Raw genomic sequence first — 27,394 nt, 5'->3', positions numbered from 1 at the left:
CACGCTGCGGATTTTGCTGCGGTTCCGCAGCGGTTTTGGCTGCTGCGGACCCGCAGAAGTTTCTGCTGCGGTGTACAGTACCATGATTCCCTATGGGAATAAAAAACCGCAGTGCAGACGGTGCGGAATTTTCCGCGCGGATTATCTGCGGTTTTCAATCCGCAGAAAGAATTGACATGTCAATTCTTTCTGCGGATTCTCCTGCGGTTTGCCATCTCCTCTATTGAGGAGATGAAAAACCGCAGAGCAATCCGCAGGTAAAACCGCAGGTCTTTTGACCTGCGGTTTCACCTGCGGATTTTACAAAATCCGCGCAGATGAATCCGCACCTAATCCGCAGCGTGTGCACACAGCCTTACCCTAACGGGAAAATGGAGATAAATACTTTTTTTTTAGTTTTATTATTTTTCCCTAACTAAGGGGGTGATAACGGGGGGTTTGACTTACTATTTATGGCGGTTTTTATGTTTGGCGGCTGTCACACGCTAAAATACGCTTTTTATTGTAAAATAGTTTTTGCATCACCACATTTTGAGAGCTATAATTTTTCCGTCTTTTGACCCACTGAGTCATGTGAGGTCTTATTTTTTGCGGGACAAGTTGACGTTTTTATTGGTACCATTTTCGGGCACGTGAAATTTTTTGATCGCTTTTTATTCTGATTTTTGGGACGCAGAATGAAGAAAAACCAGCGTTTCATGAATTTCTTTTGGGGGGGTGCGTTTACACCGTTCCGCGTGCGGTAAAATTGATAAAGCGGTTTTATTCTTTGGGTCAGTACGGTTACAGCGATACCTCATTTAGGTCGTTTTTTTATGTTTTTGTCGGTTTTATGCAATGAAAACTATTTTATATAAAAAATAATTATTTTTGCATCGCTTTATTCTGCGAGCTATAACTTTTTTATTTTTTTGCTGATGATGCTGTGTGGCGGCTCATTTTTTGCGGGACAAGATGACGTTTTCAGCGGTACCATGGATATTTCTATGCGTCTTTTTGATCGCGCGTTATTACACTTTTTGTTTGGCGGTATGATAATAAATCATTATTTTTTGCTTCGTTTTTTATTTTTATTTTTTAAGAGGTTTGCTAAAAGGGTTAACTAATGGGACAGTTTTATAGGGTGGGTCATTACGGACGCGGCGATACCTAATATGTGTACTTTTATTGTTTTTTTTTATTATTATTTCCAAAAAATGGATTTATTGAGGGAATATTTTTTTTTTTTTCTAATTTATTTGGCGATTTTTTTAAATTTATTTTTACATTTTTTTTTTTTTTTTTTTTTACTTTATTACATAGTCCCAGGTGGGACATCACTGTCCTGTGACAGATCGCTGATCTGTCACATCACAGATCACTGTGACAGATCAGCAATCTGTCACAGGCATTGAAGAAGACTTCCTCTTGCCTGCGCTTTGCAAGCACTGAGGAAGCCAGCTTCCTCAGGTCCCCGAAGGCCCCCGTCGCCATCTTGGATCCGGGGGCCTGGAGGATAGGAGCCCCCGGCAGCAGCGCTGCACATTGCGCTGCCGTGGGGGGCTCAGGGAAGCACGGAGGGAGCCCCCTCCCTCCCGATGCTTCCCTTTAACTCCCGGTACACCGCGATCATGTTTGATCGCGGTGTGCAAGGGGTTAATGTGTCGGGGGCGGTCCGTGACCGCCCCTGACACATAGTGCCGGGTGTCAGCTGTGATAATCAGCTGACACCCGGCCGCGATCAGCGGCGCTCACCACGTGGGCGCCGCTGATCGCGGTAGACGTACTATCCCGTCCACGGTCATACGGGCCCGGGTACCGTGGACGGGATAGTACGTCGGATGTCAGGAAGGGGTTAAGAGTCTCCTCTTTCCTCCACTCATTACCTGTAGTAATGGCACCTGTATAAACTTGTTATCAGTATAAAAAGACACCTGTGCACACCCTCAAACAGTCTGACTCCAAACTCCACTATGGTGAAGACCAAAGAGCTGTCAAAGGACACCAGAAACAAAATTGTAGCCCTGCACCAGGCTGGGAAGACTGAATCTGCAATAGCCAACCAGCTTGGAGTGAAGAAATCAACTGTGGGAGCAATAATTAGAAAATGGAAGACATACAAGACCACTGATAATCTCCCTCGATCTGGTGCTCCACGCAAAATCCCACCCCGTGGGGTCAGAATGATCACAAGAACGGTGAGCAAAAATCCCAGAACCACGCGGGGGGACCTAGTGAATGAACTGCAGAGAGCTGGGACCAATGTAACAAGGCCTACCATAAGTAACACACTACGCCACCATGGACTCAGATCCTGCAGTGCCAGACGTGTCCCACTGCTTAAGCCTGTACATGTCCGGGCCCGTCTGAAGTTTGCTAGAGAGCATTTGGATGATCCAGAGGAGTTTTGGGAGAATGTCCTATGGTTTGATGAAACCAAACTGGAACTGTTTGGTAGAAACACAACTTGTCGTGTTTGGAGGAAAAAGAATACTGAGTTGCATCCATCAAACACCATACCTACTGTAAAGCATGGTGGTGGAAACATCATGCTTTGGGGCTGTTTCTCTGCAAAGGGGCCAGGACGACTGATCCGGGTACATGAAAGAATGAATGGGGCCATGTATCGTGAGATTTTGAGTGCAAACCTCCTTCCATCAGCAAGGGCATGGAAGATGAAACGTGGCTGGGTCTTTCAACATGACAATGATCCAAAGCACACCACCAGGGCAACAAAGGAGTGGCTTCGTAAGAAGCATTTCAAGGTCCTGGAGTGGCCTAGCCAGTCTCCAGATCTCAACCCTATAGAAAACCTTTGGAGGGAGTTGAAAGTCCGTGTTGCCAAGCGAAAAGCCAAAAACATCACTGCTCTAGAGGAGATCTGCATGGAGGAATGGGCCAACATACCAACAACAGTGTGTGGCAACCTTGTGAAGACTTACAGAAAACGTTTGACCTCAGTCATTGCCAACAAAGGATATATCACAAAGTATTGAGATGAAATTTTGTTTCTGACCAAATACTTATTTTCCACCATAATATGCAAATAAAATGAAACAAAAACAGACAATGTGATTTTCTGGATTTTTTTTTCTCAGTTTGTCTCCCATAGTTGAGGTCTATCTATGATGTAAATTACAGACGCCTCTCATCTTTTTAAGTGGTGGAACTTGCACTATTGCTGACTGACTAAATACTTTTTTGCCCCACTGTACATGCTACATACTACATGCATACTACATACATACTACATACATACAACATATATACTACATGTAACATACATACTACATATATACTACATGCTACATACATGCAACATGCATACTACATACATACACTACATGCATGCAACATGCATACTACATATATACTGCATATATACTACATGCATGCAACATACATATATACTACATACAATACATACATATAGACATACAGTACATATAACATAGAGTACATACTCACCGTCACTTGTCACTTTGATCCCCGAAGCCATTGTCGTCTGAGGAATAAATATCAAAATAAAAAAACACCAGTATACTTACCCCGATCCGCAGAAGTCCACGAGGGTCCCAAGTCCATCTTGCGTGGAGAACAGCAGCATCAGCTGATGCTACCGTTCTCTACGGGCTCCAGGAATGCAATGACGGAAGGTAGGTATCCTTCCGCACTGTATTCCTCCACCACTGTAAAAAAAAAGTCCCTAGTCTCACTTTATGCCATTGCTGTGTGGGAAATTCCCACGCAGCAATGGCATAAAGTGAGACTAGGGACTTTTTTTTTTTACAGTGGTGGAGGAATACAGTGCGGAAGGATACCTACCTTCCGTCATTGTATTCCTGGAGCCCGTAGAGAACGGTAGCATCAGCTGATGCTGCTGTTCTCCACGCAAGATGGACGTGGGACCCTCGTGGACTTCTGCGGATCAGGGTAAGTATATTGGTGTTTTTTTTATTTTGATATTTATTCCTTAGACGACAATGGCTTCGGGGATCAAAGTGACAAGTGACAGTGAGTATGTACTCTATGTTATATGTACTGTATGTCTATATGTAGGTATTGTATGTAGTATATATGTATGTTGCATGCATGTAGTATATATGCAGTATATATGTAGTATGCATGTTGCATGCATGTAGTGTATGTATGTAGTATGCATGTTGCATGTATGTAGCATGTAGTATATATGTAGTGTGTATGTTACATGTAGTACATATAGTATATATGTAGTATATATGTTGTATGTATGTAGTATGTATGTAGTATGCATGTAGTATGTAGCATGTATGTAGTATGTATGTTGCATGTATGTAGCATGTAGTATACACTCACTGGCCACTTTATTAGGTACACCTGTCCAACTGTGTGTTAAGACTTAATTTCTAATCAGCCAATCACATGGCGGCAACTCAGTGCATTTAGGCATGTAGACATGGTCAAGACAATCTCCTGCAGTTCAAACCGAGCATCAGTATGGGGAAGAAAGGTGATTTGAGTGCCTTTGAACGTGGCATGATTGTTGGTGCCAGAAGGGCTGGTCTGAGAATTTCAGAAACTGCTGATCTACTGGGATTTTCACGCACAACCATCTCTAGGGTTTACAGAGAATGGTCCGAAAAAGAAAAAAAATCCAGTGAGCGGCAGTTCTGTGGCCGGAAATGCCATGTTGATGCCAGAGGTCAGAGGAGAATGGGCAGACTGGTTCGAGCTGATAGAAAGGCAACAGTGACTCAAATTGCCACCCGTTACAACCAAGGTAGGCAGAAGAGCATCTCTGAACGCACAGTGCGTCGAACTTTGAGGCAGATGGGCTACAGCAGCAGAAGACCACACTGGGTACCACTCCTCTCAGCTAAGAACAGGAAACTGAGGCTACAATTTGCACAAGCTCATCGAAATTGGACAGTAGAAGATTGGAAAATCGTTGCCTGGTCTGATGAGTCTCGATTTCTGCTGCAACATTCGGATGGTAGGGTCAGAATTTGGCGTAAACAACATGAAAGCATGGATCCATCCTGCCTTGTATCAACGGTTCAGGCTGGTGGTGGTGGTGTCATGGTGTGGGGAATTTTTTCTGGGCACTCTTTGGGCCCCTTGGTACCAATTGAGCATCGTTGCAACGCCACAGCCTACCTGAGTATTGTTGCTGACCATGTCCATCCCTTTATGACCACAATGTACCCAACATCTGATGGCTACTTTCAGCAGGATAATGCGCCATGTCATAAAGCTCGAATCATCTCAGATTGGTTTCTTGAACATGACAATGAGTTTACTGTACTCAAATGGCCTCCTCAGTCACCAGATCTCAATCCAATAGAGCATCTTTGGGATGTGGTGGAACGGGAGATTCGCATCAGGGATGTGCAGCCGACAAATCTGCGCCAACTGTGTGATGCCATCATGTCAATATGGTCCAAAATCTCTGAGGAATGCTTCCAGCACCTTGTTGAATCTCTGCCACGAAGAATTGAGGCAGTTCTGAAGGCAAAAGGGGGTCCAACCCCTTACTAGCATGGTGTACCTAATAAAGTGGCCAGTGAGTGTATATGTAGTATGTATGTTACATGTAGTATATATAGTATATATGTAGTTTGCATGTTGCATGCATGTAGTATATACTGTATGTTGTATGTTGTATGCATGTAGTACATATGTATTATGTATGTAGTTTGTATGTAGCATGTATGTAGTATGTAGTATGTAGCATGTATGTAGTATGCATGTAGTATGTAGCATGTATGTAGTATGTATGTTGCATGTAGTATATATGTAGTATATATGTAGTATGTATGTTGCATGTAGTATATATGTAGTATGCATGTTGTATGTATGTAGCATGTATGTAGCATGTAAATTTTTTTTTTTTTTTTACATTCAACACATTAGCCGGATGATGGGACTACTACTGTCCCATCATTGGCTAATGTGTCAATCACTGTCATGGTAGCAGGCATCGCCCGATGGGACTTGTAGTCCCATCGGACGATGCCTGCACAGACCACCGGAGCCTGCACAGCCCCCCGGCAGGCCGGCACAGACCACCGGAGCCTGCACAGACCACCGACAGGCCGGCACAGCCCCCCGGCAGGCCGGCACAGACCACCGGAGCCTGCACAGACCACCGGCAGGCCGGTACAGACCCCCTGACAGTCGGCACAGCCCCCCCTAAGGCCCGAACTGACGGCGCATCATGATGCGCACAGACAGCGCATCATGATGACGTCATTTCGGCAGCCAATCAGAGCCACAGAAGTGGCTCATTGCATTTTGGACTTCCGATTCCGGTATCCGATACGAAAAAAGTATCGGTACTCGGTATCGGAATTCCGATACGACAAATATCGGCCGATACCCGATACTTGCGGTATCGGAAATCTCAACACTAGTCCTTACTATTGTACCTGATACGCCAATACTGAGTCTCTGCTGCCATATGTGTCCCTACTATTGTACCTGATACCCCAATACTGAGGCCCTGCTGCCGTATGTGTCCCTATTACTGCAATGAGAAAAAACTTTGTCCAGCTCCACGATGTAGTGAAAAATATTCTTTATTCACTCAGTAGAAATGAGGTTTAAAAGCCAGCATGAGTTACAAGGCATGCGATCGATCTACGCGTTTCGAGTGGCTAGGCACTCTTAATCATGATACGCAGCTTTGTCCAAGGGTAGATCTTATATACTCTATCCGGTCTACACACCGGTTAAATAATTAATTAAAACAAATATAAACAAATAGAGAAAAAACTAACAATCACAAATATAACAATTTGATTAATTAAGATACAATATTATCGCCTTCAGTAGTATTTTATCTTTTTTTTTTTTATTTCTTAATTTTTATTCATTATTCTCTTGTTATTATCCATGAAAAAATGAAGCAAACTTCTGAAATAGAAGAGAAACATAACAGATCTCAATGTTGCAACCATTCACAACAGTAAAATTCACATAGATACAATTTTTTCAAAATGCATGCGGTTTTCAATTACATGTCAAATTTTTATTTCTTTTTTGTGCAATGTTAATTTTAGCACAACAAACCATTTTTTAGTATGCACATGTATACAAAAAAAAAAAAAAATTTTCATTATATTTAATTTTTTGTTTATATCTGCAACCCAAATAAGGGGGGGAGCATTTGGTTATTATATTTCCCCTTCATGCACTGAAAAAACCATTCTAATGCATATATAGAAAGATTATCATAGACTTTCCCAAATAAATGAAGTATTTCCTAAATAACTGATCAACACAAAATTATGTCGAATATTTTAGTTTTTATATTTTAAACATGCAGATTCGAAAAACAGCATGAAAATACAGTTCTATGCACAAAAAATACCCTATGAAAAACCTTGCAAAAAACTACCATATTCCCACATATTTTAATATATATTTAATCAGAACATGAGGATTCATTATAAATGTAATAAGATAGATATTTCAAAGAGGAAAGGGTTGATAAGTGCTACTCTAATAAAAGAGCATGGTGTCTTTTCTTTTATTCAAGCCTCGTGGCATACTGGTGTTTAATTTGAACATCCACCACGCCTCCCTATTCCTAAGCACAGGTTCTAAGTCCCCACCTCTGATCCGATTGTGGACTTTCTCAATCCCATATACTTTTAATGAGTCCAGTTTTTTACTATGAGTCTCAATAAAATGTTGGGAGAGCTGCGATATGTTTCTATTCATATTAGCATTCTCTACATCGAGAATGTGCTCTCTAATCCTAGTTTTTAACGTGCGTTTTGTGCTACCCACATATTTTAGTCGGCATGACGTACATTCCATGATATAAACTACATTTTTGGTGTTGCAGTTTATGAAATCTTTGATGTCAAATAGATTACTGTCATCAAAATCTTCAAATTTATCACACCTTTTTGTTATAGGTACACATCTTGCACTGACTGGCAGCACATTTAAAAAAACCTCTCGTTTTCAACCAATTGCCCGTATGTTCTTGCCGAGTACAAAGAAAACTTGGTGATAAACTATTTTTTAAGGATGGTGCTTTTCTGGAAACTATCCTTAGTCCTTTTTTTATTATTTTTTCAATATCTGGATCTTCTTTTAAAATTGCCAGGTTATCCTCAACTATTTTTTTAATATTAGAAAACTGATTACTAAATTGTAATACCATTGTTATAGGATTAGCAGAATTTTTGGACAGTTTATGCGAGTCTTTAAACGAGATTTTTTTGAAACAATCTTTTCAGCCCTGTCTAGACTCCATCGATCATAACCTCTCCTACCCAAACGTTGTCTAATGACAGAAACTTCTTTTTCATAATCAGAGGGACAACTACAATTTCTCTTAGCGCGCGTCATTTCACCCACAGGAATACCCTTAATTGTGTGCTTGGGGTGATGACTTTTTGCATGGAGAATTGTGTTCCCAGCTGTCTCCTTGCGATATGTACGAGTAATAACGGATTTGTTAGGTATGCCAGTCAGATTTAAATCCAAAAAATCAATAGTGGTCTTTTCATGTCGTGTTAGAAATCTTAGATTCAGAGAGTTGCAATTGATATACGCATCAAATTTCTGTACTGTTATTATATCCGATTTCCAAATAATGACAATATCATCAATGTATCTACCGTAAAACTGTATACAATCAGTGTAAGGATTATCAATATTGTAGATATACATTTCTTCCCACCAACTCATAACGAGATTTGCTAGGGAAGGGGAATATTTAGCTCCCATGGATACGCCATTTACTTGTATATAGTAATTCTCATTGAATATAAAATAATATTGTCATAATAATATATTATCGGACTGCTCCTTGAAATTGATATCCCTAATCATAAGAAATGAAGAAACTCTCTTGCAAGATTTACAAAAACAAATTGATATCTTAAAATCAAATGCGCAAGAGAAATTATCGAAAGAAGTTTATGAGGAATTTTTGCATAATACTACTATCAAGATTAACAAAACTGAGGAAAAGATTATGGATGCTAAAAAACGAAAACTGGAGCGTGATTTATCTGATTATTCCAAAGAGCAGGTGTACGAATGGGGGAGATGGGAAAATGCTAACTAGTCTCCCAGGTCTATACTACGAAGACCTAAACGACACACCAGTGCTAATCAAACTCCCCGACAAGTGACTTTCAGTTCATCTGATGCTGAAACTTCGAATGGAGCTACATCAGACTCTGACATGGATGTGACGAGGCAGTCAAAAAACTCATATTACAAGAGAAACAGATCCAGAAAAAAAGGAGAAAGGGAAGGAAGCATAGGAACATCAAGAATAACGCAAAGATATCATCTGAGGAATCCACGTTAGGTGACTTTGATGTTATTAATTTTTCATCATTGAATCTAACTGCGGATCAACGTGAGTTACTTTCATTTGGACTTTCTTTTGTTCCTAGTTGTAAATTTAATCTTTTCTCCACAATATGTGATGTTAATAGATTTATTAGGAATATTACTTTGAAATTGCATTTTGAAGATAACCCTGATATTACTGTGGAAAATGATGTGAATTTTGAAAATACTTATAGTAATTGTTCCTTTCCAGAACAAATGTCTATTATCAATTTGCAGGCTTTACAAAATGAAAGCGTGCCAAATGTTGATATTGCTGCTTCTTCAGCAAAAAGCATCAGTATTCCTAATCCAAACTATTATCCGGTTAAAGCAAGGAGACCTGTGATGGATAGGTTTCAAAGTGCTGTTGAAAATGATCTTAGACTATTATCTGAAAAAACGCATGGTGTGAATTGTGCCTGCAGTAACTTGAGGCCGTCCCTGAAAAAAGCATTGTTAGAACTGAAGGCAAATGATAATATTATAATAAAGAATTCAGATAAGGGTGGATCGATTGTCCTTATGAATAGGGATGATTATGTGAACTGGGTTGAAAATATGCTTAATGACCCTATGATTTACAAACGTATTTTAGAGAATCCTTCTCTTAATATCAAAGAGTGTATTTTTCAGATTATTGATGAAGGCTTTTGTATGGGTTTTATTACTATGAGAGAGAGGGATTATCTAAAGGTGTTAAATCCAGTTACACCAACGCTTTATGCGTTACCAAAAACCCATAAAAAAATCTTTCCTCCACCCATGAGACCGATTTTATCAGGGATAGGATCTGTGAGTGAGAAACTAGGGGAATGGTTAGATCTGCTTCTACAACCCTTGGTTCAGAGGGTCCCTGGATTTATTAGAGACAGTACAGAAGTATTAAACTCAATGGATGTTTTAATCTGGGATTCCAAATTCTCATTGATAACTACTGATGTTGTTTCTCTTTACACATCGATTCCACACACAGTAGCAATTAACGCATTAAAATTTCATCTACAAAAATATAGTAATTTCTCGTGTGACTTCCAAGATTTCATCTTGGATGTCACTTTTTTGTTGATTTCCAACAATTATTTTATATTCAATGAGGATTACTATATACAAGTAACTGGCGTATCCATGGGAGCTAAATATTCCCCTTCCCTAGCAAATCTCGTTATGAGTTGGTGGGAAGAAATGTATATCTACAATATTGATAATCCTTACACTGATTGTATACAGTTTTATGGTAGATACATTGATGATATTGTCATTATTTGGAAATCTGATATAATAACAGTACAGAAATTTGATGCGTATATCAATTGCAACTCTCTGAATCTAAGATTTCTAACACGACATGAAAAGACCACTATTGATTTTTTGGATTTAAATCTGACTGGCATACCTAACAAATCTGTTATTACTCGTACATATCGCAAGGAGACAGCTGGGAACACAATTCTCCATGCAAAAAGTCATCACCCCAGGCACACAATTAAGGGTATTCCTGTGGGTGAAATGACGCGTGCTAAGAGAAATTGTAGTTGTCCCTCTGATTATAAAAAAGAAGTTTCTGACATTAGACAACGTTTGGGTAGGAGAGGTTATGATCGATGGAGTCTAGACAGGGCTGAAAAGATTGTTTCAAAAAAATCTCGTTTTAAAGACTCGCATAAACTGTCCAAAAATTCTGCTAATCCTATAACAATGGTATTACAATTTAGTAATCAGTTTTCCAATATTAAAAAAATAGTTGAGGATAACCTGGCAATTTTAAAAGAAGATCCAGATATTGAAAAAATAATAAAAAAAGGACTAAGGATAGTTTCCAGAAAAGCACCATCCTTAAAAAATAGTTTATCACCAAGTTTTCTTTATACTCAGCAAGAACATACGGGCAATTGGTTGAAAACGAGAGGTTTTTTTAAATTTGCTGCCAGTCAGTGCAAGATGTGTACCTATACCAAAAGGTGTGATAAATTTGGAGATTTTGATGACAGTAATCTATTTGACATCAAAGATTTCATAAACTGCAACACCAAAAATGTAGTTTATATCATGGAATGTACGTCATGCCGACTAAAATATGTGGGTAGCACAAAACGCACGTTAAAAACTAGGATTAGAGAGCACATTCTCGATATAGAGAATGCTAATATGAATAGAAACATATCGCAGCTCTCCCGACATTTTACTGAGACTCATAGTAAAAAACTGGACTCATTAAAAGTATATGGAATTGAGAAAGTCCACAATCGGATTAGAGGTGGGGACTTAGAACCTGTGCTTAGGAATAGGGAGGCGTGGTGGATGTTCAAATTAAACACCAGTATGCCACGAGGCTTGAATAAAAGAAAAGACACCATGCTCTTTTATTAGACTAGCACTTATCAACCCTTTCCTCTTTGAAATATCTATCTTAATACATTTATAATGAATCCTCATGTTCTGATTAAATATATATTAAAATATGTGGGAATATGGTAGTTTTTTGCAAGGTTTTTCATAGGGTATTTTTTGTGCATAGAACTGTATTTTCATGCCGTTTTTCAAATCTGCATGTTTAAAATATAAAAACTAAAATATTCGACATAATTTTGTGTTGATCAGTTATTTAGGAAATACTTCATTTATTTGGGAAAGTCTATGATAATCTTTCTATATATGCATTAGAATGGTTTTTTCAGTGCATGAAGGGGAAATATAATAACCAAATGCTCCCCCCCCTTATTTGGGTTGCAGATATAAACTAAAAATTAAATATAATGAAATTTTTTTTTTTGTGCAAATTGAAGTTTTCCATCTTTCTGTCTTGAGAAAGTTTATGATAACGACTTTTCAATAAATTTTTCAGAACGGATTTTTTATGATTGGTGTATGATGGGGAATAAAAGAATTAAATGTTTTTTTGGCTGTGTATATAAATAAAAAAATCACATACACTGAAAAAAATTCTTTAGAACAGTGCAAATTGGAGTTTTCTATCTCCTCTTTAAACAAATATATTATGGCTGTGTGCACATTTGGTGCGCTAATTGAAATAGTTCCTGAAAAAATCTTTCCAATCTTGAATTTTTTTTTATTTTATTTTTTTTTGTATACATGTGCATACTAAAAAATGGTTTGTTGTGCTAAAATTAACATTGCATAAAAAAGAAATAAAAATTTGACATGTAATTGAAAACCGCATGCATTTTGAAAAAATTGTATCTATGTGAATTTTACTGTTGTGAATGGTTGAAACATTGAGATCTGTTATGTTTCTCTTCTATTTCAGAAGTTTGCTTCATTTTTTCATGGATAATAACAAGAGAATAATGAATAAAAATTAAGAAATAAAAAAAAAAAAGATAAAATACTACTGAAGGCGATAATATTGTATCTTAATGAATCAAATTGTTATATTTAATTGTGATTGTTAGTTTTTTCTCTATTTGTTATATATTTGTTTTAATTAATTATTTAACCGGTGTGTAGACCGGATAGAGTATATAAGATCTACCCTTGGACAAAGCTGCGTATCATGATTAAGAGTGCCTAGCCACTCGAAACGCGTAGATCGATCGCATGCCTTGTAACTCATGCTGGCTTTTAAACCTCATTTCTACTGAGTGAATAAAGAATATTTTTCACTACATCGTGAAGCTGGACAAAGTTTTTTCTCATTGCCTTGGATTGTGCGCTTTGACACGGCGGTCTCGTGCTCCGATGTTGGAATGCTGTGTCTGGTGAGCTGGATTTGTATCCTGATTTAGTCCCTATTACTGCACCTGATACCCCAATACTGAGTCTCTGCTGCCGTATGTGTCCCTACTATTGTACCTGATACCCCAATACTGAGTCTCTGCTGCCGTATGTGTCCCTACTATTGTACCCGATACCCCAATACTGAGTCTCTGCTGCCGTATGTGTCCCTACTATTGTATCTGATACCCCAGTACTGAGCCGCTGCTGCCGTATGTGTCCCTACTATTGTACCTGCTGTGTGGTACTAAAGCAGAGCTCCTCTAACTGCCTCACATAATAATGCCACCATTGTGCCCTATACATAGCAGAATGTCTCTTTTGTGCCCTCACAATAGCTCCCATACTGTATATAACCCCCAGTTTATGTCAGACCCCACAGTAACTCCCACACTGTATATAGGCCCCCATACTGTATGTATAACCCCCAGTTTATGTCAGACCCCACAGTAACTCCCACACTGTATATAGGCCCCCATATTGTATGTATATATAGGCCCCCATACTGTATGTATACTGTACTGTACTGTATAGTGACTCCTACATTTGCTCCCATGCTGTACAATAACCCCCACATTAGCTCATCGGCTGTGTAATGGCCCCCAAATTAGCTCTAACACTGTATAATGGCCCCTGCATTAGCTCCCATACGGTATAATGACCCCTGTATACAGTGGCCCCACATTAGCTCTCATACTGTATAATGACCCCTGTATACACTGGCCCCACAATAGCTCCCATACTGTATAATGACCCCTGTATACAGTGGCCCCACATTAGCTCTCATACTGTATAATGACCGCTATGTACAGTGGCCCCACATTAGCTCTCATACTGTATAATGACCCCTGTATACACTGGCCCTACAATAGCTCCCATACTGTATAATGACCCCTGTATACACTGGCCCCACATTAGCTCCCATACTGTATAATGACCCCTGTATACACTGGCCCCATATTAGCTCCCATACTGTATAATGACCCCTGTATACACTGGCCCCATATTAGCTCCCATACTGTATAATGACCCCTGTATACACTGGCCCCACATTAGCTCCCATACGGTATAATGACCCCTGTATACACTGGCCCCACATTAGCTCCCATACTGTATAATGACCTCTGTATACACTGGCCCCACATTAGCTCCCATACTGTATAATGACCCCTGTATACACTGGCCCCACATTAGCTCCCATACTGTATAATGACCCCTGTATACACTGGCCCCACATTAGCTCCCATACTGTATAATGACCCCTGTATACACTGGTCCCACATTAGCTCCCATACGGTATAATGACCCCTGCAAACACTGGCCCCACATTAGCTCCCATACTGTATAATGACCCCTGCATTAGCTCTCACGCTGTATATTGGCTCTCACATTAGCTCATCCATTGTACAATGCCCCCGAATTAGCTCTAACACTGTATAATGGCCCCCGTTGTGGCTCCCATTCCTTTGATTCTGGTCTCTGTCGGTCCCTGTCTGTGGGCTACAACTTGCACAACTCTGATATACAGTATAAGACAAAGAACTAAATAGAAGAAAACAGACACAGATAGTGGGTGCGTATAGAGGCCAGCGTATGGGTATAGCTCCCTGAATGTACCCAGGTGACCCTAAAAGAAATACTCTTGTCTGGACAAGACCCCAAAGAGGGAACCAGAAAGAAAGAGGGAATTAGAAGAAGGGGAGGTAAAATATTACTCATGTAAAGAAGAAACTGCGCCCCCTGGTACGTCTTCTCTTTTATTCCCTTTTCTGCCTTTGGGGGGGTCTTGTCCAGACTGAGTATACGCTCAGGGGTCTATATGTGATCATCTATACGCACCTACTGGCTGTTTATATTTAATTCTATTTGGCTCTTTATCAGATATATTCATCCTCAACTTTGTGGGGATTATTTATTTTAATAAAAAGTTATATACCGTAATTGGGTTTTCATGCTTGCCATCCTAGATTTACAATATGAGATGATAGGACCCTCACCCCAGCTACAGGACCAAGTCACAGGTTGTGTGTGAATATATGAGTGCACATATACTGTATATGTAGAGCGATATTTGAAATATACGGCTGCCAAACATTCCAGGCATTTACCGATCTTCCATATAGCAGCAAAAAAATGAAGGCGGCACACCATTTAGACAAAATGAAAAAAAAAAGAGTTTTAGTTCTCCTGGGAAAAGGTTCTCAGTAGAACCGAAACGTTGCTGAGCCCCAATGAGCTATTAAAACACAATTTTTTAATTTTATTAATGGTGCTCTGCCTTCATTTTTTTTGCTACTATAGATTTTTACATTTACCTGTGTATATAATATATATATATATATATATATATATATATATATATATATATATATATATATGAAGAGGGAAAGTCACACATTCTTATCTGTGCTATCCTGCAGCCGAGGTGACTTCTATCAGGGCAGAGCATGATACTGACTACTCATATCAGTGGCTCTGAGGCACAATGAGATTTATGGAAGCTGATTTGCATTGACAGAGACACCTTCTGAGCTGTTTAAAAGTTCAAGTAGCCGCCACAAATCTACTGTGCCTCAGATACAAGACCACAAAGAATAAACCATCCAGGACTTGTAAGGAGGGGAGCAGCGTCCTGTCCCTCATCACTGCACAGACACCTCAGGGCCCCTGATGCACGCAGCAGCCCGAGTTCTTACTAACAGCAACTTGTCTTGCTCTGAAGGCTGCTGTGATGTCTCTCCTGCAGACACACAGGGAGCAGTGTGGGCATGTCTACAGTTTGCTGGAGGAAGCTTAAAGGTATAGTGTCCCTGCACTATACAGAGAAGCTTAACTACGTCGGTGAGCTGCACACGCTGACATGGTTAACACTGGCAGAAGCTCTGGGTGTGGGTGGGCCCCCTCAGAGCAAGGGGTCTGGGGTGATGGCCCCCTCTGGCCCCCTGCTAGCTGCGCTACTGTTGCTTACCCTATGTGCTGGGCATTGCAGTAGCTTAAGAATCCATGGTTACGGCCACTTGCATAGTTTCAGATATTTAGCTAGCTAGCTGTTATTGACTGTAACCATGGATATCTAAGCTACTTCAATGGGATAATCAACATAGTGAAGCAGAAAAACTATAGTACACTTCTAATTGGTGGTATTTGCTAATATTAATATGTTTACATCTACTACATATAGCGTCTGCATCCCTGCACCATAGCCCCCTCCCCCGGCAGGGACGCAGACTCACTCACTGCCCCACCCTCCCTTCTCCTGCTGCGGCTGCCCGAGTCTGCGCACGGCTCGCAGGTCCCCGGCACTGTTCTTAGGGCAAGCGGGCTGGCCCTCTTAAAGGGACAGGATGCATTTCTAAATTGTTACAAGCTAATGGCTGGAAGACGCTTATTATTTAAATATATGCAAAACATTCATCCTTATTTTTCACAGTCTTCTACTAGGCATTGCTCCTACTGGCCAGTTTCCTACTCCACACTGATGAAGGGCAATACCCCTAAACAGCTGTCTGTGGATGGATATCATGTTTTGGGATAGGTGGTTTCCTTCATTGGAGACTGCCCTTCCCGTGGTTGCTCCCTCCTGGGGAAAGACCTGGCTAGTCATTGCTTGCGTTGAGAAACATGTGATGGTGTCTCCATGGCTTGTGTTTTGCATATATTTTAATATTTCCCATAAGGGTGGGGGCATTGCCCTAGAATCACTGCGTTGAGAAACATGTGATGGTGTCTCCGCAGTGTTGGATGTTGATCTCCATGAGTTCATTCATCCTCATTTTTGGCTTATTATTTAAGGCACCTCCACCTAATGGGAGTTGCCTGTGTTATGTTGTTAGTCATTTTCTAAACATGCTTGCTAGTTCTCAGGTCCAACTGCTTGTATCCCAGTATACCCTCCTGTCTATCAGACGTGCCTGCCTGTCTATCAGCCGTGCCTGCTTGCACCAGTTTGCCAAGATACCAATCTTGCCCTCAAGTACCTGCCTGCCTCTGTGTCTGTCATGCCACACACTATACCAGTTGTGCCTGCCAGTCTTGCTAAGTCAACCATTCCTGCCTACTGGCCCTTGGGGGTCAGCTGCCATCCACCCAAGTTCAGTCCTGAAGTAGCACCTGGTTCTGCTTTCCTCATCCTTCCTCGGATTGCAGTATCATCAACTGCTGTGCACCCAAGTACGGACTTGATGAGTCACCTAGTCACACCCTGTAGGCTTTCCTCGGACCACACCACAGTGAGAATACCCCCTTAACTGCTACCCATGCGATCACTGTACACTAGATTCCTACAATGACCAGCCTCTTCTCTGGCTCCCTGCTCTCCCCGATGTACACATATCATCAGCTACTCCTCCCCCTGCTCTGTGATCTGCTAGTGGCTTCTAGGGCAGAAATAAAACATGGTGCTGTGCATAGTTTCTAATACCTGTAGACTGTGAGCCCTCGCAGGCAGAGTCCTCTCTCCTCCTGTACTTGTGTGTGCCTGTTTTGCTCATGTTTATTGTACTTGTCTATATTTGCCCCTTTCACATGTAAAGTGCCATGGAATAAATGGTGCTATAAATATGAATAATAATAATAATATTCTGTATGTGATTCAGAATATTTGTTGCCCATAGTGACCAATCACAGTGCAGCTTTCATCGCACCAGAGATGTTTAAACAATGAAAGCTGACTTCTGATTGGCTGCTGTGGGCAACAGAGACTGTTCCTGTTTTGGCCAGCTTAGCTAAAGGCACTGTGCGTATTTATATTGCATTTATAGATAGGAGGTGTCCATTATAACAAATATGGACACAAATATCATTTTAATGAAAAAAAAACAGTGTTTGCTTAGTGACTGGTCACTCTGCTTTTGCTCTGCTTTGACTATTACATAGCCAATCTGTGCAGTCAGAGAGGAGGAGTGATGTTCCTCCTTTGACATTAGCAGACAAGCAATAACCAAGACCATTTGGAACAGTGAGGAGAATGCAATGACATATGTGCCATCTCATTGAAAATGAAAAAGGACCCTCATTATAGAGGAATAGCATGTGTGAACTCATGGTCAGGAGGTTCAGGAACCAGACCAGAGAGTGGTTGGATGCAGGGGGGTGGGGGATATTGATAAAATTACAATAGAGAATTAACCATAGAACATCTGTAACATATCTATTATATTATATACATAATATATATATTTTTTTACATCTTAAAAGGGCTGTGTGGAAACTTCAACAACATTCAGAGTGATGACTTTAAGGCAATTAGCGGAGTCCCTGAAGGAACTGCTGCGAGTTTTGCTAATACGTGGAAGAGTAATAGCAACTGTCCCAATATCAAGAACAGTTACGAGGACCCATGTTCTCAAAATTTGGAGAAAGGTATGTGAATGTTCAAACACTAGTACAATGGACAAAGTCTGAAGGCGATGGCCTTCATTAACTTACGGAGTTTCTAAAAGCTGGCAAATGCATTGTGACTAGTGTCAGCTCACGCTGAGTCGTTTTTCTTGAATGAGTGGTCCCTCTGGGCCGTGGCACCCACCCAAGTAGGGCGAGCTAACCTAGTGAGAAGCCACCCCCTATACAGGGTGTGTCAGGGGCAGAACCAAAGGGGTGAGCCACCACGGCAGCTGGACCAGACGGCCGGCTCAGGGAAACAAGACAAGGCGAGACAAGACATTAGTTCAAAATAACTTCATTAAGGAACACTTCAGGGTCAAACAGGTACCAAACATAAACACACTGGAAACACATAGCAAGGTGCGTGCAAGGGCACGCCAAAGTCCAAGGCATGGTTTGTGCAAGATGGTAGGCAGAGGCACGATGATGTCAGACTCCGGACAGCAAGTGAAGATCAACCTGGACATCAGGTTCTATGGCTCTGATGGTCGATCGGCATGATCCGGGCATCCGGTAATCCGACCAGGGCTCCATGCAAGGAGACAAGACAAAGTAGATACATGATGTGTGTTAAGGAACACGCCGGGGTACAAGACAGAGTGCGTGCCCGAAGACACGCCAGGATCCAAGATAGGGTACGGTGGCAACGAAATCCGGAGTGCTGGCATCGACCGACAGGATCCAGGAATCAGGCTGCGGAAGTCAGCTTCGGACATCAGGCCGCAGTCATCTAGGTCCGGACCTCTGGCAGCGGTCGGCAGGTTACGGAATCTGGCAGGCCAGACAGGTTCCAGGACGGAGGGCCTGCGTGTGTAGAGAGACACGCCAGGGAGAGGTACAGGTATGGTGGCCTGCGCGTGTAGAGAGACATGCCAGGGACAGGTACAGGGACGGAGGCCTGCATGTGCAGAGGACACGCCAGGGAGAGGTACAGGTACGGTGGCCTGCGCGTGTAGAGAGACACGCCAGGGACAGGTACGGTGGCCTGCGCGTGTAGAGAGACACGCCAGGGATAGGTACGGTGGCCTGCGCGTGTAGAGAGACACGCCAGGGACAGGTACAGGGATGGAGGCCTGCGCGTGTAGAGGGACACACCAGGGAGAGGTACAGGTACGGTGGCCTGCACATGTGGAGAGACACGCCAGGGAGAGGTACAGGGACAGAGGCCTGCGCGTGTAGAGACACGCCAGGGACAGGTACAGGTACGGTGGCCTGCGCATGTAGAGAGACACGCCAGGGACAGGTACGGTGGCCTGCGCATGTAGAGAGACACGCCAGGTAGAGGTACAGGGACGGTGGCCTGCGTGTGTAGAGAGAAACACCAGGGACAGGTACGGTGGCCTGCGCGTTTAGAGAGACACGCCAGGGAGACAAGGTTCAGGACAGAGCAAGGAATACGAAAGACTTGTGCAAGAGTAGCACGAAAGCACACAGAGCGAGAACCAGCGTGAGTGCAAGGGAGCACAGAAACCACGGCTGGGGCACCGGCAGGCGGTACTGGCGGTGGCACAGGCAGGCGGGCACGACTAGAGGTGGCACGGCTGAGCCACACAGGGGGTAACCACTATAGCTGGACAGTGGGCACGGCTGAGGCACACAGGCGGGCACGACAAGAGCAGCACGGCTGAGGCACAACAGGCGGGCAATGGGCGACCAGGCGCGTGCAAGAGGGCACGGAGCCACAAGGCAGGGCTAGGCAAAGGTACAGGACAGAGATGCGTGTGAGACAGCACAGCAAAGCCTAGTATGAGAGGTGCAAGAGCGCACGAAATATCAGAGACAAGGCATAGAGTACGAGGAAGAGTCCTGCGCATGCAGGGGGCAAGCCACGGGCAAAGTACAAGACGAGACCTGCGCGTGCCAAGGGGCACGCCAGGGACAGCGTACAAAATGGAGGCCTGCATGTGTAGAGAGACATGCCAGGGACAGGGTACACGAAGCAGAATCAGAGCAAGGAAGAACTACAAGGCAAAGCAGAGCAGAGACAAAACATGGCATGAGGGACAAACACTAGACAAGGCACGAGACAAGAGATGGAGTACAAGCACGGAGCGTGTGCAAAGACGCATGACAGAGCAAAGTGCAAGGGCACAGAATAGAGGGAGCGACCCAGCAGACCAAGCAGCCATGCAGGGAAGCAACACAATACTCAGGCCCTGACCATAGGGAGAGGCGGCCTGATAAAGGGCATTAGCACCTCCACTTCCGGGTCAGGACCAGGGGAGAACTTCCAGTTCAGATCCTCCAGGATCACAGAGAGCAGTCACATGATCAGGGATTCCAGACATGCAGAGATGATTGCAGAACCAGACAGTGCTGGAACCTAGGCAGGGTCACATGATCAGAAGTTTCAGACATGCAGAGATGATTGCAGAACCGGACAGTACTTGATCCTAGGAAGGGTCACATGATCAGGGGTTTCAGACATGCAGAGATGATTGCAGAAGGCAGAGCAGAAATGCAGGCATCTTGCAGCCCAACTGTCATGAGGTGAGTGTGCACACTGCTCTAGGGAACATGCAGGCTAGCAGACATGAGATGCGCGTGCACACCGCTCCAGGAGTCATGAGGCAAAACAGACATGGTGGACATAACAGACATGGCGAGCATGACATGCATTACTAGCAACAACTGCTCTAATTGATCCTGCTCTTTTACACATCACAAAAAAAGGATTGGAAAAAGTGAAGCCTACCATACCATTTTTAGGAGACATCCGTTTTCTCCCTTCTTCTCACAGAGATGTTGTTGGCAGTGAATTAATCTCTGTACTGTCCAGCTGTTTAACCGTGAATATATATTTATTCAGGAACAAAGATAACACAGCTTACAACTGGTATTTCTTATAGCTTAGGATCTTAGCATCTTGTCGGTCAGATTAAAAGTGAAAGTAAAACTGCTCCAGCTACAAACACAGTGAGTGAACAGGAACTTTCTGTTTTTCTGTTTTTTTAACAGTGCTTGACTGGCAATATAACACTATTGCTGGAGACAGAAACTCATGCACTATTGAACAATAGTAAGAGTATGATACTTGATATGTACAATAATGAGCATTATTCCCACAGATGAAAAAAAAGATCAGGGGTGGTTTGTCTTTCAAATGAGACAACACAATATGATAAAGATCTGTGATTACAATTTTCTCTCTAATTTGTGAGACAACTTTCACACAGTCATTATTTGTTCACTAGTATTTGTAAGCCAAAATCAGGAGTGGAACAACCGGAGGAAAAGTATACTAGAAACACCTCCCCACTTCTGCATTTTTCAGCCACTCCTGGTTTTGGCTTAAAGATACTGATGTAAAATACTGACCAAATACTGAACGTGTGTACATGCTTTTACACTGTATTTTTCTAAGGTTACACTCCCACGATAAGTCTTTGGTGTTTTTACACAGCGTATTTTCAAAAAAAGGCAAGTCACCTATTATACTTAATGGGTGCAGAAATGGTGCAGAAAATCTGCAACCTCAAAAACTCACCAAAAACTCATCTTGGAGCCAAAGTGTGAAAGACTGGCTATATAGCAGTAGGCAAAATGGGATCAGTTCAGTCAGAGACATAAATTGAAAACCTCTAGGCTGCATTCCCACGATGAGCTTTTATCACGTTTCTGATGCTGCGTGTTTTCCCTGTGTCAAAAATGTATGCCTTACAGTTCCAGAAAAGTCGATGGGATTTCTCGAAATCACATCCCCACTGTGCATCTTATACACGCTGAGTAGACAGACCTGTGGTGCATTTTTTAAATCCGCAGCATGTCAATTTCTGTCATGAACACGCTGAGTTTTTGGTGCAGATTTACCCCATAGACTTAAAATAGATGCAAAAATCCGCAGGTAAAAACACACATACCTTTTTAGTGCATTTCCAGAGCAGAAATGCATTAAAAACCCATGTAATCCGCACCTAAGTATATTAATAAAGTTCAGTGACATCAAAATACCAGGAAGTTTCCAAAACAAGGCAGCTTTATTTAAAACATGACACACCAAAGAGACAAAAACGCAATAAAAGCATATCTTAAAAATACACACCAAAAGCGCAATAAAAAAATGCAAGTAACATAATTTAGATAATGGGTGCAGAAATGGTGTAGAAATTCTACATCAAAAACTCTACCAAAAGCGTGGGAATGTAGCCTAAGGCCGGCGTAACACTAAACGTATGGAAAATCAGTCCAAGTCTCCCTGCTGAGAGTCACACAAGTGTTCTCTGTATGGTCATCCATGTGTAATGTGTTTGCAATGCAATGATGTGATTTTCTGGCACCTATGTGTCCGTATGGCATCCGTATGACATGCATATGGTTTTACATTTCTCACCGATTTTCCCCATTGAATTTAATGGCTCAATGGCCTGAAATGAGGAAAATGTGTGCATATTTGTCGCAAGCTAGACGAATGGTCCGTGTGGTGTCTGAGTTTTTCTTGCACCCATAGGCTTGCATTGGTGAGTCTCGGCCGAGTCTTGGTGACAATCGCAGCATTTTACACGCACATTGAATACGCCCGAGAAAAAATAGGGTGATGTGAGCTGCCCCATAGATTACCACTGGTCCAAGTGCTATGCGATGTTTTCTCGCATAGCACTCCCCAGTATTCTACGGTAGTGTGACTCCGGCCTTACCAACAGGCTCAAAATGCAAAATAACCTCTTCTATGCTGACCACTGACAAAACAAGTGACCAATTGCCCACCGCCTCAATGAAACAAAAGGTCATTTTTTTTTTAACAGTTTTCCAACTAAAGTAGACATTTTTCTAAACTCAGGAATGAATCATTCCAACCTCCAGACATATCGATGGACAAAAAGATACCCACCAGGAAGGGAAGGGCAGGTCTGCTTCCAAATTTGCCTATCGTCCCATTATAATCCAGGACCAAAGACAGAAGCCACCAAATCCCTTAGCATAGTATATTTGTTAGAAATATCCATCTTCCCTGGATTCCTTATGCCTCATTCAGCTTTTTATGAGTCTGACTTCTATACCAGGAAAGATCTTTGAACAAATTATTAAACAACATGTATGTCAATACCTGGATAAGAATGAAGTGATTAAACAGAGTCAACATGGGTTTCTAACTAATAAGTCATGTCAGACTAACTTAATTTCCTTCTATGACGGTATCACTGATTGGGTGGATCAAGGAAATGCTGTAGATATAGTATATCTTGACTTCAGCAAAGCATTTGACAAAGTCTCTCATACAATCCTTATTGAAAAAATGACTAAGTATGGAATGGACAAGGCAACTGTTAGGTGGATTCATAACTGGCTTAGTGATCGGACCCAAAGAGTGGTCGTAAATGGCTGTACATCCAGTTGGAAGAATGTCTCAAGTGGGGTACCACAGGGCTCTGTCCTGGGCCCTGTATTGTTCAACATCTTTATCAACGATTTAGATGAAGGAATTGAGGGTAAACTGATTAAATTTGCTGATGACACAAAGCTAGGAGGGATAGCTAATACTAGAGAAGAGAGAGAGGATTCAAAAAGATTTAAATAAACTGGAGAAGTGGGCAGCAACTAACAGAATGGTTTTTAACAGGGAGAAATGCAAAGTACTACATCTGGGCAATAAAAATGAAAAAAGCATATATAGAATGGGAGGAATAGGGCTAAGTGACAGCACATGTGAAAAAGACTTGGGTATACTAATAGATCACAGACTGAATATGAGTCAACAGTGTGATGCAGCAGCAAAAAAGGCAAATGCAATTCTAGGATGTATTAACAGAAGCATACAGTCTAGATCACGTGAAGTCATTATTTCCCTCTACTCCTCTTTGGTCAGACCTCATCTGGAATATTGTGTCCAGTTTTGGGCACCACATTTTAAAAAAGACATCAACAAACTGGAGCAAGTTCAGAAAAGAGCGACCAGAATGGTGACCGGTCTGCAAACCCTGTCTTATGAGGAAAGGTTGCAGGATTTGGGAATGTTTAGTTTGCAAAAGAGAAGACTGAGAGGAGACTTAATAGCTGTCTACAAATATCTAAAGGGCTGTCACATTGTAGAAGGATCAACTTTATTCTCATTTGCACAAGGAAAGACTAGAAGCAATGGGATGAAACTGAATGGGAAGAGACACAGATTAGATATTAGAAAAAACTTTTTGACAGTTAGAGTGATCAATGAGTGGAACAGGCTGCCACGAGAAGTGGTGAGTTCTCCTTCAATGGAAGTCTTCAAACAGAGGCTGGACAGACATCTGACTGGGATGATTTAGCGAATCCTGCTTTGAGCAGGGGGTTGGACCAGATGGCCCAGGAGGTCCCTTCCAACTCTACGATTCTATGATTCTATGATTCTATGAAATATATTCTCCTTGGAGTCTAGTATGTAAGTGATAGAAATATTGGGAAAATATAGCAAACATACTGTCCTGTCACTATCTCATATAAGGCACACGTACCTTGCATAGTTTATGAACTGCTTCAATGCTACTCATGTAATTTTATTTAATTAAATTGGATTTATTATTACAGTGTAACTAATTTATTGTGCATTGTTCTTGCTCGTAAAACTGAAAGAACTGTGTCTTTTACAGAAAAATATGCTCAACATTGGTGTGCCCTACTTACATCTCCAACTGGACCCTTCTCCCTGTGCCACAGTGTAGAAAATCCACATATATATTATACGGTAAAAAATAGCTTCAAACTTTTCTTTTTGGGGAAAGAGATGCAGTCAGTGTGGCCATTATTTTTGGCATAGAACAGTTTTACATGCTGTGGTGCTTCCATGACAGTGTCAGATATACAGACCACTTAATAGATTTACAGGCACAAGTGTCTTAAGGGCTCGCTCACATTCGTGTATAAAAAATATCTCTGATGTTGCTCCTGAAAAGTTGGACAAGTGGAATCCATACGTTTCAACTTATGTCATGCGAGTGCTACGCAAGTGTGCAATTTTTTGCCTCACGTAGCATCCATATTCAAGCTGTATGTAATGTGTTCTTAACATGATCTTTTACATATTGTGATTCTCATTATAATTTAAAGCAAGTTTTCAAACTAATAAAGTAACAATATACACAGAGTGTAGTGCAGCAGGTTTGGAGCAGTGTGACAGACAGGCCGTGACCCAGGAAAGTAAACACAGTTTAATGTACAAAAACTCATAACATAAACAGCGTACGGTATCCTCCGGATCGCAGCCGGGAAACAAGATAGTCCGTAACCGGGACCGGTTGCCGTGGGCGACTGCACTGCCGTGTACGCTGAGGGGTGCCAGGCCTGTTGGCTACGCTTGACTCTGTGTTGCTTCACACAGGTTGAGCTCTGCAGAGCCTTCTGCTCTGCATGCCTGTAAAACCAAAACTCACACACCCAACCCTCTTCTGCAGAGGTTTATACAAGGAACATGTGGCCATAGGCCACATGGAAAACCCAGCCGGGGAGGAAACGAACTGCCCCACTACCATAATGTAGTCCGTTTAAAAAAATAAAAGCCCATGGCAGGCCTTCCTAAATCTGCCTTGGACAAATAGCTAGCCCAAGACCAACATTTACTTTTATTTTGCATTGCAATTACAGCTATGCCTGCGATTGCAATGCACTCCCACGGCCTCTATATGCTTCTGTGCGCATCCTGCGGGACTCATAGTGACCCTCGCATATGACACTGGTCACTGCCTCACAAGAGATAGATAGATAAATAGCATCAATAAATACAATAAATAGATGCATAGATAGATAAATAGCAAAATATAACTTCAGCACTAGCAAGGCAAAAGATTACTAACGGGTGCAAAGCCTAACCAGCAAAACCAAACCTCAATACATCCTCAAAAAATGAAGGCAGCCCTTCAAAACTCCAAAAATATAGTGGTTTATTGACACATCATGTCAGGTTGATGTTTCGTTCCTAGTGTGGAAAAAGTTCCACACTTGGAACAAAACATCAACCTAACATAGATAGATAGATAGATAGATAGATAGATAGATATCCTCTAGACAAAATTTCACAACCTTCATAATAATAATAAATTTTATTTCTATAGCGCCGACATATTCCGCAGAACTTTACATTTCAGAGGGGACTTGTACAGACGATAGACATTACAGCATAACAATAATCACATAGATTATAACTAGAGTTGAGCGATACCAGCCGATACTTGAAAATATCGGATCGGAATGGATCGGCTGATCTTAAAAAAAAGTATCGGTATCGCCGATTCCGATACCGGGAACCAATGCAAGTCAATGGGGCCAAAATATCGGAATGAAAAAAAACCCTTTCTTTCCTTGTAGGTTAATTCTACATGAAGAAAAACAACTAAGAATAATGTAGAATGTATTGTGGGAGGTGGAGGAGACATTAAAGCCATAGAGGTTTCGCCCAATCAAATGGAATAGCAGGAATTAAACTTTTTTTTTAAAGACGTTAGGAGTTACAAAGATATTGACTATGTTAGCCTCATTTATATTTTGCCAGACATGTATGTCTTCTTCTTCTTTCTTCTTTCTTCTTCTTTCTTATTCTTCTTCCTTTTTTTACCTTCTTCTTCTTCTTCTTATTCCTTTTTTTACATTCTTCTTCTTCTTCTTCTTCCTTTTTTTACATTCTTCTACTTCCTTTTTTTACATTCTTCTTCTTATTCCTTTTTTTACATTCTTCTTCTTCTTCCTTTTTTTAAATTCTTCTACTTCCTTTTTTTACATTCTTCTTCTTCTTCCTTTTCTTACATTCTTCATATTCTTCTTATTCAACAATTATTATTCTACATATTCAACTTCTTCATCTTCTTCCTATTCTTCTTCATCATATTCTTATTTGTGTCAGGCATTCCTGTAGTTGTTATCTAGAAAAGTTAGAAGTTTACACCTTCCGTTCTGCCTGTCACAAAAGATTTACAACAGGATTTGTCCGCGTTCAGTTTGGCCTGCAGCAGCAGGCCTTTTCCAGGGGCACCACGAGGAGGAACGGACTCACCCCCAT

General features: G+C 41.6%; 1 protein-coding gene across 1 annotated transcript in view; it reads left to right on the top strand.

Moving 5' to 3' along the window:
- Positions 1 to 27,394, top strand: part of LOC141058202 (mucin-5B-like) — a 240,773-nt gene that overhangs the window by 63,060 nt on the left and 150,319 nt on the right. The window contains exons 14-15 of the mRNA XM_073554349.1: positions 18,250 to 18,414; positions 24,996 to 25,090. Of these exons, the coding sequence (XP_073410450.1) occupies positions 18,250 to 18,414; positions 24,996 to 25,090 (260 nt within the window). The remainder of the gene's footprint in view (positions 1 to 18,249; positions 18,415 to 24,995; positions 25,091 to 27,394) is intronic.

The sequence above is a fragment of the Dendrobates tinctorius genome, unplaced genomic scaffold (assembly GCF_039654945.1).
Source record: "Dendrobates tinctorius isolate UK_male_01 unplaced genomic scaffold, ASM3965494v1 ptg000211l, whole genome shotgun sequence".
NCBI classification, from domain to species: Eukaryota; Metazoa; Chordata; class Amphibia; order Anura; family Dendrobatidae; genus Dendrobates; species Dendrobates tinctorius.
The sequence above is the reverse complement of the archived record's forward strand: the minus strand, read 5'-3'. Positions and strand labels throughout refer to the sequence as shown.